The following is a 15,167-nucleotide window of genomic DNA, read 5'->3' as shown; positions in this document are numbered from 1 at the left end:
CCGACCAATCAGAGAAAGCGTGTCATGAAGTAAGTCTATGACACGAAGTCGTGTGACCAGCAGAGTTCAGAGTGCAATTGGACAATATTTGAGTTATGACAGCTTCTTACCTGACAGAATTAAGTAAAGCAAGTGTATCCGGGTGGTAAAGGAACGGAACCGGTAAGCGAGTTAAAACAGTTAAATAAACAAGTAACAGGCTTCAAATATTTAGTACTAACTATGTATAACTTTATAAGTTAATAAATCTGTAAAGGCCAAACTGCAAATCTTTAAAAAGCGAATTAAAACGTAATCTTGTTCAAAACGGGCTTAAATTATAAAGGGGGAGTGGAGTGAAAACAGGCCATAAACATGTTATATAGATGTGTTGTAAATATTTACATCTGGTATAGTTTGATTCTAAACATGGCTAAAATCAGACAGAAACAGAACCATGTTGGCTATGGCAGGCCGTTTTTACATAAATTCGGTTTCGTTCTAGAATTCTAAAAATGCATTTTAACTAGACAAAACTGCATTTTGACTATCCGGAATGGTCATTAATAACTGCATTGACATTCTGACTAGTAAGAATAATAATCCAAGATATCTTCAATTACGTTTTGACGCGTCAAACTTCCTGTCAAAAATATTTCAAAATGTCACCGATCTGTCATTTAACGGGACTCTGTATCCGCAATTACATATATATATATATATATATGTGTGTGTGTGTGTGTGTGTGTGTAATTGAATGTCATTCTGTCACTGTCACACTGTCATTCTGACTAGCCAAAATGTTAATTCAAGATATCTCAAATAGAAAAGCCATCTATTAAATATATCTCTAATTCATTTGGAGATATCTTAAAATAGATTCTAACTAGTCAAAATTATTTTCCAGATATTTTTTAATTCAATTAAGCCTAGTTTTTATTTTCTTTCGAGGTATCTAGAAATTAATTTGCACTAATCTTTTCTATATACCTATAAATATATTTAAGACATCTTGAATTATGGTATCTTACAAGATATCTTTAATCAGAATTATAACTAGTCAGAAAAAAGTTATATATCTTGAACTTACTTTATGACTAGTCATAATCTAACTGTTGATATCTGAAATATGTTCCAAATAGTAAGTAATTAATTCCAGATATCTTACATTTCAATTCAATCATTCATACATTCGAATTGGTCCTAGTTATCAAACAATACAGTACAAGGTTTCCCCCAGAAAACTTGCTAGGCTTGCTAACTTGCTGGTCAGCGGCTGACTGAGCAGAGCAAACGCAGAGGATTTAAACTTGATTCTTACCTTGATGAATTCTACAAAGACATCCTCATCCTCACAGGGGGTCGATATAGATATCCATATAGGTGAGCCAATATGAGCGATCCGTGCCGAGGTGAACTTCAGATCAAACACTCTGAAGTGTTTGATCTCATACGAAAACGGCCAACATGCAGAGGTGCCAGTGGTCTGTTCAATGCATCAACTTTAAAAAACGCTGGGGAAACCCTGCAGTATGCTCACTTAAAGTAGTTTAAAATGTTTCTGTCTAAATAGACCCAGCAGATTGCATCGAGTCAATGACTTTCAGCATTCACCCCGACTTTTACAAGCACATAGCAACAATCGCTTGAGTTGTGTCTGAGTTGTGTCTTTGACTTTACAGCAAAGAGATAGGAAAAATAGCAATATACACAGGACATAAAACAGGTGGCAGGTTTAGCAGATTTTTGTCTTGGTCCCTGAATGCAGCACTTTTAACTCTCTTTTTCAGATCATGCTGTGCATTTGGGTGTGCCTGTTGTTTCTCTCCACTCTCATTCACCGAAGCTGCACCATTGGTGGCCACTGCCACTCAGATGAAGCATACTGTAGGCTGGACCCTGAAGTGGATATGAACATTGTGAGTGCACCTTATGTATTTCTTAGCCTCAGAAGGTGCTGTGCTTCCTTTTTACTGCAAGAGAGCAGGAAGTGCGTCTTGAGTTTTCCTCTCCAGACTCTTCTCACCCAAACAGGAAGCTTGGATTTAATAAATTCATATACATGACCTGATGGAGTTTTTTCACAATAACCTACATAATAGCTGCTCTGAAGGATGATTTTCTTTCTATAAAAATTTTAACTTCAACCCGGTAACATGATTTTTTAATGTGTTCGGTCTGTTTATTTGGTAAGAATCGATGTGAATTGATGTCCAACATCTCCACCATGGGCAAGACTAAAGAGCTGTCCAAAATATCAGGGACAACATTTTTGACTTACAAAGGCTGGAATGGGTAACAAAGCCACAAGTAAAAAACTGGATGAGAAGGTGACAGCTGTTGGTGCAATTATTCGAAGAAGTACGCCATAACTGCATTATTGTCAATCGAACTAGGCCTGGAGCTCCATGCAAGATATCACCTCGTGGAGTCTCATTGATCATGACAAAGGTTAAAAAATCAGCCAAGAACCACATGGGAGGAGCTGGTAACACACTGAGATGTAATAGTTTAGAATCCTGGAGTGCATGCAAGGTTCCTCTGCTCAAGAAAGCTCAGATCCAGGGCCGCCTCAAGTTTGCTGGTGAACATATTAGTGACTCTGAGAGACTGGGAGAGGGTGCTGTGGTCAGATGAGACCAAGATTGAGCTCTTTGGCCACAACTCAACTCGACATGTTTGGAGGAAGAAAAATACAGAATATGACCACCATCCTCACCGTCAAGCATGGTGGTGGAAGTGTTATGTTTTGGGGGTGTTTTTCTTCTGAGAGCACAGGGCAACTTCCCTGCATTGACAGGAAGATGAATATGGCCATGTATTGCAAAATCCTGGGTGACAACCTTTTTGCCTCCGCCAGATCACTGAAAATGGGTCGTGGATGGGTCTTCCAGCACAACGACCCAAAACATACAGCCAAGAAAACAAAGGAGTGGCTCCATAATAAGCATATCAAGGTCATGGAATGGACTAACCAGCCTCCTGATCTAAATCCCATAGAAAATCTATGGAGAGAGCTGAAGCGTACTATATATACATATACAGTATTTGTTAGTTCTGGGTCCAAACTAACAAAACATGACATCAACTTTCCTTTTAGCAACACTCAACAAGCTCTTGGGAATTGAGGACACTAATTGTTGAATATTCTTTTCCATTCTTGCTTGGTTATACCTTCAGTTGCTCAACAGTCTGGGCTCTCCAATGTTATAATTTGCATTTTATAATGTGCCACACATATTCAATGGAAGACTGTGGGCCAAAACCTTTCAAGATTAATGGTGCCTTCACAGATGTGTCAGTTACTGATGCCATGGGCACTAATACAACCCCATACTATCACAGATGCTAGCTGTTTAACATTGCGCTGTCAACAATCCGGTCAATCATTTTCCTCTTTTGATGTACATTATTTCCAAAAACAATTTGAAATATGGATTTGTCAGACCACAAGACATTTTCCACTTTGTGTCACTCCATCTCAGATGAACTTTTACCCAGAGAAACTGGATGTTAATATACAGCTTCACTTCATAAGGTAGAGTTTTAACTCACACTTGTAGATGTAGTGACAACTTTGTTCCAATGTGGTAATATCCATTACAGAATGATGTTTTTTTTTTGTTTTTTTTAATCGCCCCACAAGGGGTCTTTTTGTGGGCTCTAGTGTCCCTTTTTTCAAAGTAGGCTGACAGGAAAGGGGGCAGGAGAGAGGGGAGACATGCGGTAAACGTCGTCGGGTCCGGGAGTCGAACCTGCGACAGCCGCGTCAAGGCTACGTTTTGCCTGAATGTGGGTCGCGCTAACTCCTCCGCCACCACAGCACGCCCTTGATGGTTGGTTTTTAATGCAATGAATTGATGGTCAAGGGACATTCAGTGTCGGTTTTTGGCTTTGTCGCTTATTTTCACAGATTTCCCTGTACTCTCAGAATCTTTTCACAATATTGCTTATTAGTGTATAGGTTTATGGCCTGTTGATGATGAAATTCCTACATTTTTTGCAATTGTATATTGACAATTTTTTTTCCTTTACTGTTGAACTATTTGCTCATGCAGTTGTGAAGCTCACCACATTCTTGCTTGTGAATAACTGAGCCTTTTGGGAATATTCTCTTCTTACTCAATCATGACATCTGTTTTCAATTAACCTGTTCACTTGTAAAATATTGTAGAAAAATGTTTGTTTTTTTTTTAGCATTCCTCAACTTTCCCAGTCTTATGCTGCCCCTGTCCCAGCTGTTTTTAATATGCTACAGGTATCAAATTCAAAATGAGTGAATATTTGCAGAAACACTATAAAGTTTATCTCTTTGAACATTAAATGTCTTGTCTATGTAGTGTATTCAAATTAATGTAGGCTACAAAGGATTTGCAAATCCTTGTATTATTTTTTTATTTATGTTTTACACAACCTCCCAACTTTATTGGAATTGGCATTGTATGAAACATATTAGTTTGCTGCTATCAGATTCTCAGTCAATAAATGTTTTTTATTTTACATAGCATTCTGTTCTGAATATCCTGACAGTAGACTCAAATGCACAGTCCTGACTGGTTGCACTCATAAAAAGCAAAGAATGCCTTTCTTTGCTGTATGAAAAATCTTAATTGGTTCATTGTGTGCTTGGGATCTTCTGTGCTCATAATTTTTCTACAGTGATAAAAACTGGATAGTTCTTCGGTTAATACCTAAAAGTATTAACTCTATCTTTCCATCAGCCCACTGGTTGGTAATAGTGACAGACTCTTGATCTGATGGAGACAATGAGACCTTTACTTTTAAGCTGATCATATTGATCACTCATTTGTCTGGACAGAGGGATAGTCAGCAGGCCTAGCAACATGCCTTGTTTTTTGTTCTGATGATACTATAGCTTCTACGTCTTTTTCCTGACATGATACATCCTCACCGTAACCCTCAGCTTGCTCAAAATCTTGATCAACTAATTTTCTGGGATAACATTTCATCTTCGGTAATCCTGTCTTTACTTTTAAACAATGTTTTCTGTATTGTTATTAAGTTTTTATTTACTTTAAATTAATAGTTGTTCCATTGTGTTTCCCAAGTTTTTATTTAAGTCTGTAGAAGGTAAGTGATTTATTGTTCATCCTATCTCAATGTGAGCAGTGTTTTTATATCTGCACATGGCTTGTGCAAAATGTTCCAGTCAATTAAATCAATGCACCAACCCCCTTAACAACCAGAGTGTTTAAGAAGTAGATGTACATGCACTCTTTTGTGAATGAAATCTCTGGTCATGAGCAGTTTTTTCTTTTTTGGGCAGTGCTGTGTTGTTAAAATTGAACAAAATAAAATAAAACACAGCTAGTTATTGTCCCTTTGCTTTTAATTTGAATGTTTTAGGTTACTTTTGTGTTGGATGTTGAGTTTCTGTACCTCTGTCACTCAGACAGAGATCATTCAAAGGTGGGGTTACCCTTCAGAGGAGCATGAGGTTTTGACAGAGGACGGCTACATTCTGACTGTCAATAGGATCCCCCATGGACTCAAACATACAGCAGGTCAGATTCCAATTCTATTTAAAGTTTCTCTTTACACACTGACAGGCAATAGGATGTTCTTCCTTCCCTGGCTTCAACTAGTCCTGGTTTCAATCCTGTAGGTCCAAGGTCAGCAATCTTCCTTCAGCATGGACTTCTGGCTGCCGGCAGCAATTGGATCACCAACCTTCCCAACTCCAGTCTGGGTTATGTACTAGCAGATGCCGGCTATGATGTGTGGATTGGGAACAGCCGAGGGAACACCTGGTCCAGGAAACATCAAACTCTGAGCCCAGATCTTGAGGACTTCTGGAGGTTCAGGTGTGAACTTGAAGCTGATATACATTCTTGTCCAAACATCAGTTTCCAAAATATACTTAGATTTCAAACATGTAGAAACCAGTCCTAGAAACATCTAGTCATTTAGACTGCAGAAAAATTCTGAATTAACTTCTAGAAAAAACCTTACCAGACTTCTCCTGCAGATTTTTCTGGATCAGACATTTTTGGATCAGTTCAGATTATTTCTTACAGCTAGATCCTCTTATAGAATCAAACCTGCAGACTATCACAGTCAGGTTTTACATCAGGTGACTCTGCATCACACTGGTCTGGAACATGGTTCTCAAATAGATTATTTTGGATGAGGTTTTCCTGGAGAACAGGCCTCTGAAAAATCATTTTGGATCAAATTGGCCTGAAATAGTTGGTTCTGACCAATTTGACTAACTTGAACTGTTTTTTCTAAATTAAGTGTTTTCTGAGTCATGATGTGTTTTTCTGGTTCTGACTCTCCATCTTTGAAATAAAATGAATCAGATAGTTCTAAGACATGTTGTCTTCTACTATTCTGTATGTCAACAGCTATGATGAAATGGCTCTGAAAGATCTTCCAGCAGTTATCAACCACATTCTGAAGGCTACTGGTCAGGAACAAATCTTCTACATTGGACACTCCCAGGGAACAACCATTGGTACCCGATCAAGTCTTACACTTATTTCTTGTCTGCTGTAAAACACTAACTTCCTGTACATGATAACTTCTGTCTTATCTTACAGCATTCATAGCATTCTCCACTCTGCCAGAGCTTGCCAGTAAGATTCGCCTGTTCTTTGGACTGGCTCCTGTTGCGACTGTGGCTTTTACTGGCAGCCCCATGACCAAACTGTCTGTCCTACCAGATTTTCTGATCTGGGTAAGAATTAGTTCCTGGTAACAGCACCTGTTTAGGAAGCACAGGACAGGTGACAAAAACTGACAAGGTTTTGCTGGTTCAGTTGTTGGTGGAAATAAAAACAATGATTAAACAATGCAAAATTAATAGATCATGCAAAATATTATTTGGCTGGTGGGGAGGAGCAGTGAATTTCTCTGTTCGCTGAGAAACAGAGATTCCACAAATTGTAGCTTTTTTAAAAAGGACCAACAACATGATTTGTTTGTTCTTACATTAAAATATTCATTATATTATTTATTATCTATTCAAAAATTCTAATTCACTTTGAATTATTAGTAGACCTGCATTTTCTTGTGTCCTATTAATGACATGCTCATTGATGCACCCTGCAGAACTTGTTTGGGAAGCGGGACTTCCTGCCACAGAACCAGTACATCAAATGGTTGGCTGAACATGTGTGTGCAAAGACATTGCTGAGCGAGCTGTGTGGAAATCTCTTCTTCATCCTCTGCGGTTTTGACGAGAAAAACCTTAACATGGTCGGTACCTCTGACCCTGAAAAGCCTGAATAGCAGAACTTTGTTCTATTTTATTTACATAAAGATTGAAGCTCAGTCAGATGTTCCTGTGAGTGATAGATTTACATTGGGAAACCTTTACTGTGGAAAACATGTTCATCTGTTAGAAGATACATTTTATTGGATGAATTTGGTTTTATCAATAATACTGCTGTGATATCAGCAGTATGATCAGCTAGTTTACCAGTTTGTAGTAATCTAGCTGATCATAGCTAGATTACTACAAACTGGTATGATCTAGCTGATCATAGCTAGATTACTAGCTAATCTAGCTATGTAATTATAGCTAGTATCATAGCTAATCATAGATCAAGACTTTCTGATGTCACCAAGACATCAGAAAGTCTTACTGAGGAAGACTTTGTGATGTGTTCCAGACTCGGACTCCAGTCTACACAACTCACTGTCCTGCTGGGACCTCTGTCCAGAACATGATCCACTGGGCGCAGGTACCTGAGCAATATGACTACACTTAACGTTCCCCCATTAAGCACCTTTAAAATCCACAGACATTAAAAGTGTGAAAATAACAGTGAACTTGGTTGCTCCATTGTGTGAACCAGAACTACAGTACATCAATGATTTTATTTAAACACTGACATGCTTGTGTCCAAAGCATGTCAGATACAACACTGGCAAGAATATTATATATTTGGCTTCTCTGAAAACGTTTTTTTTTACAATGTTTCTCCACTGATTACAGGCAGTCCATGGGGGAAAGCTGATGGCATTTGACTTTGGACCAGAAGGAAACATGAGGCATTACAACCAGGTGAGTCTGAAACTGGAACCATAAAGACCAGGAAACATCCGAGTCCACGGAAATTGAGGACTTACAGACTCCCGGTATAAACAGGGTCAAACACAGTCCTGGTAGCACCAGGGTTCTACCAGAGTCCCAGAGAATCCAGGTGTTCAAAGTCCAGGACGTTTTTAAGATTGGTGGGTACAGGACTGCAAAATGATATCAAATTTCAGATCGAGACGCTACTTGACAACCCAGATGTGACTGATGAAATGCTGATTGAGAAACTTAATGAAGCTTCAAACCTCAAGATACAGCAACTAAATAATCTAAAGAGAACCAACCCCAAAACAACAAAGATCACTGCCACACAGCTGATCCCAGACCTAGGAAGACAAGATGACAGCTTGAAATGCAATCCTTGGTGAACGAACTGAGAAATGAGGCTGCAGATGGAATGAGGCTGCAGATGGAAAGCAGATGTTCATCACTTCCCTGAAATCTAGTAAATGGCAGACTGCAAAGAGGACATCGGACGCTGGCAATACCCAAAGAAAGAGGGACTACAGAACCTGCCAGGACAACGGAAAGGCAGACGACTGACCCATTGCTTCAAATGTGGCCAGCCAGGTCACATCTCCAAAGGATGCAGCGCTCCACATCAGGTGCTGGAAAACATCGGAGGTCCACTGCCACGGGACCAGGAGTTTTGAAGCTGCCATTATTGCCACCAGGAATAATCAGTTGACGCTCCACTTCAGAGGTGTTCAGGTTGCTCAGCTGCCATGTATTGTTCCAAAGCATGTCAGACACAACACTGGCAAGAACATAACCATACATGTAAAGCAGTGAGACAGCTGAACAATATTTGGGTGAAAAAAATGAAAAGAGTTGTTTTTCACTCTTAGAATATTTTTGACATTTTCTCAGATATACAGGGGAAGAAATTTGTAAAAATGATTGAAAATAAAATAGTGAGCTCTTAGGATCAGAACCATTAAATGGGCTTGCTGCTAATCAAGCAGCCATTTATAGGGTGAATACCATTTATAGGGTGGAATCCTGTAGGGTTTAAGCTTACTGTCCTGGGTGTTGGTGTATAGGAACCACCAACCCATCCACGTTTCTGACAGATTTTCCCCTCTCAGCAACACACCCGCTGAGAAGCCAACTCTGGTAATTGACATCTCCATAGCCAGAAACATTAGAGACACCAGTGACCTTACTCAAATATTTTCCAGGGGCAAGAACGGGCGACATCATATCCTACCTACCTAAAACTGCTGGTTAGGGGTAAGGTGCCAGTGGTAATGACACCCTGTTATGCCAATTGGAGGTCACTGAAGTTAGTGTTGCTTCAGTGTGTAAGTTTGGCAAAACAATATCGGACTAAGTAGTTTTCTCTGGTCTCCTACCTGATTGGACCAGTGATGACATGTTTAGCCGCATGTTGTCATTTAACTGCTGGTTGTCTAGGTGGTGTCCTAAAAACGATGTGGGCAGTGGCAGCTGATCCATAGGGGCGCCGCCCATCCTGACATGGAGGGGGGAAAACAATCTAAAAACAACCTATAAACATTTTTTATAAAGTTGAATTAGCCAGTTTACTTAATAGTGTACACCTAAATGTAATTAAATTATTTACACAATATTTACACCAACTGACTCTCATACAATCCATTATCTGAAGCCAAGAGAGTATCATTTGTAACTTTCACAAGTGCTGTTTCAGTCCTATGATGAACTCTGTAACCTGACTGAAACTCTTCAAACAGGAAGTACAATAGGGCTGGACCGATGGCAGCTGGGTCACTGATTCTGTGATCTTGCAGTGCAATAATGCCTTTTGTAGAGTTAATGAAGAACAAGATTTAATGTAGAATAGATGTGTGTGCCAATTTGACACTCGGAAGTGTGCAGGTGTTAGAATGGTGAGAAAAGGGTGGAAACTCCGCAACGCCGAGTGCAACAGGCCTGTAACCTTGTCTCCCAGAGGTCACAGTAGCCCCAGGCAGGCAGAGATCAGCAACGCAACGTGATTAAGTGTGCTGCTCCTGAACCACAGGAGCAGCAGTCCTAGGCCAGCAGAGCACAGGGAGAAATGCAGGATCCCAAACCCCACCGACACCAATCCATCCCTGCCAACATGTCCACCAGTGCAAGCCAAGCTTGAAAGCGGTGACTCCTGCAGCCAGTCGCCTGCACCAACTCCTGCAGAATGCCCAGCAGTGAGGTCAAGGAACCTCTCCACATTCAACGTGCCGTGCAGATACTTAAAAGTACCGCTCAGTTATACTGCCTCAGGAAGGCCAAGGTAAAAAATGAAAATTATACCCACTTCATTCTATTGTCTGCTCATATTTCTATGTTTAGTGTGATCACAGAAGTTGTGCTTAGGTCTTTAATGTTATAAATGTCGCATTTGTCTTTCCCATGACCTCCACTTTTCCCTCTCTGCAGTCAACTCCTCCTGAGTTCCGTGTCAAGGACATGAAGGTTCCCACTGCCCTGTTTTCTGGAGGACATGATACTTTGGCAGACCCAAAAGATGTGGCTGCTCTTCTTACTCAGGTCAGTCACGTCAAGGGCTGGTCCCAATGCTCGAATTACACCCTTCATGAAGTGTATGCTCAGTCGAAGTGAACATAAAGGCCCCGACACATTTCATCCGAAGCAACACAGTTGACACACAGCAATGTGGTTGCGAATTGTTTGTATCCGCACATACACAACGGCACAGACCAACTGGGGGACACCCTCCTGCTTTTGTATACGTCACTCTACTACTCTGTGGGTAGTCACACAGGGTAGTATGCACCCTTGTGCATCCTGTTTTGCTTTTACAAAACAGTCACATAGAGAGCGCCACGCTTTTCCTCATCCTCCATGAACAATAACGTTATAGTTTTCGTCCAGGATTTTTTAACGATTCACCAGTCTTATTTTTATAGTAGTTATTTATAGGAGAATTGTATAAATGTACATAGTTCATCATTGCGTCTGATAAATGTTCCTCAGAAGTATCCATGTCTCATACAGTTACAAAAACCAGATAACGGAAGCGGAGTAGCTGAAGAGATATATCAACATTTCTGTCTGACTGTATTTCCTCATTTTGCACCTCAAGAAACATCTGACCAATCAGACAGATGAGGAAGAACTGGGACACACTGCATACTCAAACCCTTCAACATGAAAGTGCATTTCAAGGACACAAGGGCGGAACACTCTCCTTTTTTATTTAGCCACAGCACAAAGTACATGATCTGCTTCCTCTTCAAAACAATCTAACATTTCAGTTTCCTGAAATGTTAGATTTATGTTTCTACTGGTGAGCCGTAGCTACTATACATAAGGATCTTTCAAATAAAACAACTGAAATCTTAAATCAATGTATGCACAAAATTTCATCAAAGTTCTCTCACCATCACATTCTTGACGATCACTAAGGTTATGTGTATCAAAGACTAACACATACAATGTGACACTAATCACAAAGCCACTGCTGTGTATAACATTGATCAGCTGGCTCATTTAAACATACCAGATACTTTGAATTGATCATTTATTGTTGAATGTGGGCATGTAGAGGACAGAACATGTGGTGGAACCATATATACAAACATTGGCATGCATCTGTGATTTATAAAAGGAAAGCTGCTTTTTGTTCATATAGTTTAATAAGTTGAGATTTTTTTGGCATGCACTATTTTCAACTTTTGGGTGTACATACCACTTTTAGTATAAATCCTATGCAATGTTATATATACGAGACCCCTGGGGCCTCATGTAAAATTAAATGCCCAAAACCCATCCACCCATCAATTTTCTTACACCTTTATCCCATCGGGTTCAGGAGGGGTGCTGGTGCCTATCTCCAGCTGTCAATGGGCGAGAGGTGGGATAGACCCTGGACAGGTCTCCAGTCCATCACTACGCAACACAGAGACAGACAGGACAAACAACCATGCACAGACTCACACCGAAGGAGAATTTAGAGAGATCAATCAACCTGACGGTCAAGTTTTTGGACTGTGGGAGGAAGCCGGAGTACCCGGAGAGAACCCACCATGTACAGGGAGAACATGCTAACTCCATGCTTAAATTATGAAACACATTGGCATCATACAATAAAATAACATAAGTTAATAATATCTAGAACCTCAAGCAGTTATAATGGGTTCCCTAGGACTATGGAGCTTGAGAAAGACTGAATTAAAGTCACAGATTTGTTTACCGTAAAAGCCCTTGATTTGTCCACTAGTCATTCACTGTAAAGGTCTTAGGTGTATCTTTATTTAGAGTTAGTTGGGCCAATTTGATGTGGTGTTCTTCAAGCTTTTCTCAAATTTTAAATGACCTTCTCCTGCAGGTTTTTTGTTGGCAGAGATGAGTAAAACTTTATCTCACTGCAGGTGTCCAACCTAGTCTACCATCAGCACATCGAACACTGGGAACATCTGGATTTCATCTGGGGGCTGGATGCACCTCAAATTATGTTTCCCTCCATTTTGAAGCTTCTGCAGGAACATCGCTAGTGACGCAAAGGACACATCATTCCTCTTGGGGACCACCCAAGTTCAGGATGTGTGGAATGATGGTCCAGCAGCCATGTTTAGGTTTAATCAGGAATGTGTTTTTAATGTTGTTTTTAGAGAGGAATGAGTAGACTTTAAAAAAAACAGCAGTACATTGTCTCAATTTCAGTTCAGATATGTTTTAACTTGTGTCTACAGTTCTTCCAACACATACTGTAGATATCAAATGTTCTTTAGTCTCTGAAGTGGGACTAGGTTCATGGCTCTAGAATCACAGAACAACAAGCAGAGTTTAGTTTTCTGGTAAATGATCAGTTACACAAAACCCATCCATCCATCCATCCATACATCCATCCATCCATCCATCCACCCACCCATCCATCCATTTTCTAGCTCCTAGCTCTGTTTAGGTATCATAAAAGTCCAAACTGAACTTCTTGTATTCAACTAGCAGTTAGCTGATTAAAGACAGATCAGTTTTGGGGTTAATTTCAACATGCCAAATTATCACAAAACGATCTTTAAATGTTAGAACATCACCTAGATTACCTAGATTTCCAATGTTTCTCAGACACAAACCTTACCAGAAAGAAAAGCTTTAAACTTTGAATTTATCGTTGAACTTGGGTTCAATCTAAACAGAATCTGATTAAATGAATCTGAGCTCCCTACTTTGGTTCTAGTGAAACTTGAATACAGCATAAAATGAAGGTGTTCAGTGATCCAAATCTGAATGATTTATTTCAGAATTCAGCTCAGAACCATAATCAAATCTGATTTATGAGCAGCCCTGAATATGTAGGTAAAGTTCTGAACTTTAGAGGTTCTGTTTGACATGTCTGCTGGTTCTGACCAGCCTTTTGATCCAGACAGAACCTGACACACATTTATTCAAACTTTGGAAATTTACTAAAATTTGTCCTCAGGTTTCTTCAGAAAAGCTGAGGACAAAAGCTGAACTGCTTTATAATCAGAGTGATCCATTAACATAACATTTAACATATCCTGGTTGTGGATTTGCTAAGTTTAAAAACACTGAAGTGAAACTGAGAGGTTCATGATCTCTAGCTATAGACCCTGCAGCTTTAGCTCTGATTTTCTGTTTTAATTTCCGACATGCAACTTAAGATTTCACACTGTGAACTACAGAGCTATGTTGTACTGTAATCTTCTCAAAAACAGCAAAAATCATGATGCTTGTGATAAACTTTGAAATAAAACTTATCACTGTTTCATGGTACATCTTGTATTTATTTTGGACAAGTGTTGCGCAGTAAATAATGAATCAGTGTGGTTTTGCAGATTTCTTTATTCTTGACTACTGTTAATTGTAATTAGCAATAAACCGACCACTTAGTCTCTGTTATTCAACAGCCATTAAAGAGCTGAATTATGGGGAACTGTTTATAAAGTTACTCTGTGAAAAAATAACAGTAATTATTTGGTTTATTTAGCCTGTCATAGAAAAAAAATGTGTTTTTTTTTCAAAGTCATATTTTCACCAAAATGTATTAACTGGATCAATGAAGTATCCACAATGGAAAAAAATTACTTACATTATAAAAGGGAAACTGTCAGAATTTCGAAACATCTGGAATCCTTTCATGGGATATATATGGTGGATGTAGATTTGAGGGGTGGGCACACAGATGAGAGGCATAGTTACTGGTGATCCTCTGGTATCCTAAAGTAATCTTCTTTCTTGCTGTATTTGATCTATTAGTAGTCATTCAGCACCACACAAAAATGCATTTTCTGTATGATGCATAAGGTAAAAATTTGTTTAATATTTCTCCTCTTTGGCGACTTGTTGGAAAAACACTCATCAGTTGTTGTCAAGACTCTGGGTTTTTGGGTTTGGTTTTGTGTTCTATGTTTTTGCTGTTCCTCTTTTTATTAATCAGTTATTTCTTAGTTCACCCTTTTGTTTTACTCTTCTTGATTATTTGTTCCTCTTCCTCTACCCTCAGCTGAGTCCTGCTCTACTTTTCATTTAGCTCATCAATCCTGGTCTTTTGTTCTCACACTCAACCTCCCTGTATTAAGCCTCTCAGTTTCTGTCAGTAGTTCCCAGTTCATCACATCACTATTCCCTGGTTCACTTGGACCTCCTCCTGTCTTCTGTTTTGCCCTGTTTTTGGATTTTCTTGGTTCTTTGGATTTTTTGTAAGTTGGTTCCTTGTTTTCATTTTGCTTCACTAAATACACACAGAAGTTTAAGTCTTACTTGCTGTTTTTGGGTCCACTAGTACACATCATGACAGTTGTTTCACATATTCAGTCCGGTCTTAATGGTAGATATAACAGTGATTGCAGCTGCAGATAGACAAGCATTTTCTTTGTATTCTTATGGACTGAAATTCAATGTTGCATTTGGGGAAAAATTAAGATTACAGATTCAATTCAGGTTCATTTTTGTCTTCAGATCAATTATTTGCTTTCATTGAGTTCCGATGACTGTAGGTTTGATGTGATTGTAAAAAATATAGTCATATCCTTCAAGTCACTGAGCCTCTGCTGTTTTTCCTATTTGCCATGTGTTTAAGAGGAAGACAGAAGGCAAGAGATAAAGGAGGGGGAATGGTGTTTCTAAATCTGTTCTTTTTGTCAACATCAAAAACAAAGATGTCAAGTTCATTTTCATT

At 39.3% G+C, this 15,167-nt stretch overlaps 1 protein-coding gene across 1 annotated transcript; it reads left to right on the top strand.

Annotated features, from left to right (window-relative positions):
• The first annotated feature begins 8 nt into the window (after nucleotides 1-8).
• Nucleotides 9-13,762, top strand: lipf (lipase, gastric). Its single transcript, XM_028027135.1, has 11 exons — nucleotides 9-162; nucleotides 1,770-1,898; nucleotides 5,393-5,504; nucleotides 5,606-5,804; nucleotides 6,348-6,457; nucleotides 6,543-6,679; nucleotides 7,054-7,200; nucleotides 7,617-7,688; nucleotides 7,943-8,011; nucleotides 10,445-10,555; nucleotides 12,400-13,762. Exons 2-11 carry the CDS (start codon nucleotides 1,773-1,775, stop codon nucleotides 12,520-12,522), a joined length of 1,206 nt encoding a protein of 401 aa, XP_027882936.1. The 5' UTR covers nucleotides 9-162; nucleotides 1,770-1,772; the 3' UTR covers nucleotides 12,523-13,762.
• Nucleotides 13,763-15,167: the final 1,405 nt, after the last annotated feature.

The sequence above is a fragment of the Xiphophorus couchianus genome, chromosome 9 (genome assembly GCF_001444195.1).
Source record: "Xiphophorus couchianus chromosome 9, X_couchianus-1.0, whole genome shotgun sequence".
Taxonomy (NCBI): domain Eukaryota; kingdom Metazoa; phylum Chordata; class Actinopteri; order Cyprinodontiformes; family Poeciliidae; genus Xiphophorus; species Xiphophorus couchianus.
Note: the sequence above shows the minus strand (reverse complement) of the source record. Positions and strands in the feature narration are given on the sequence as shown.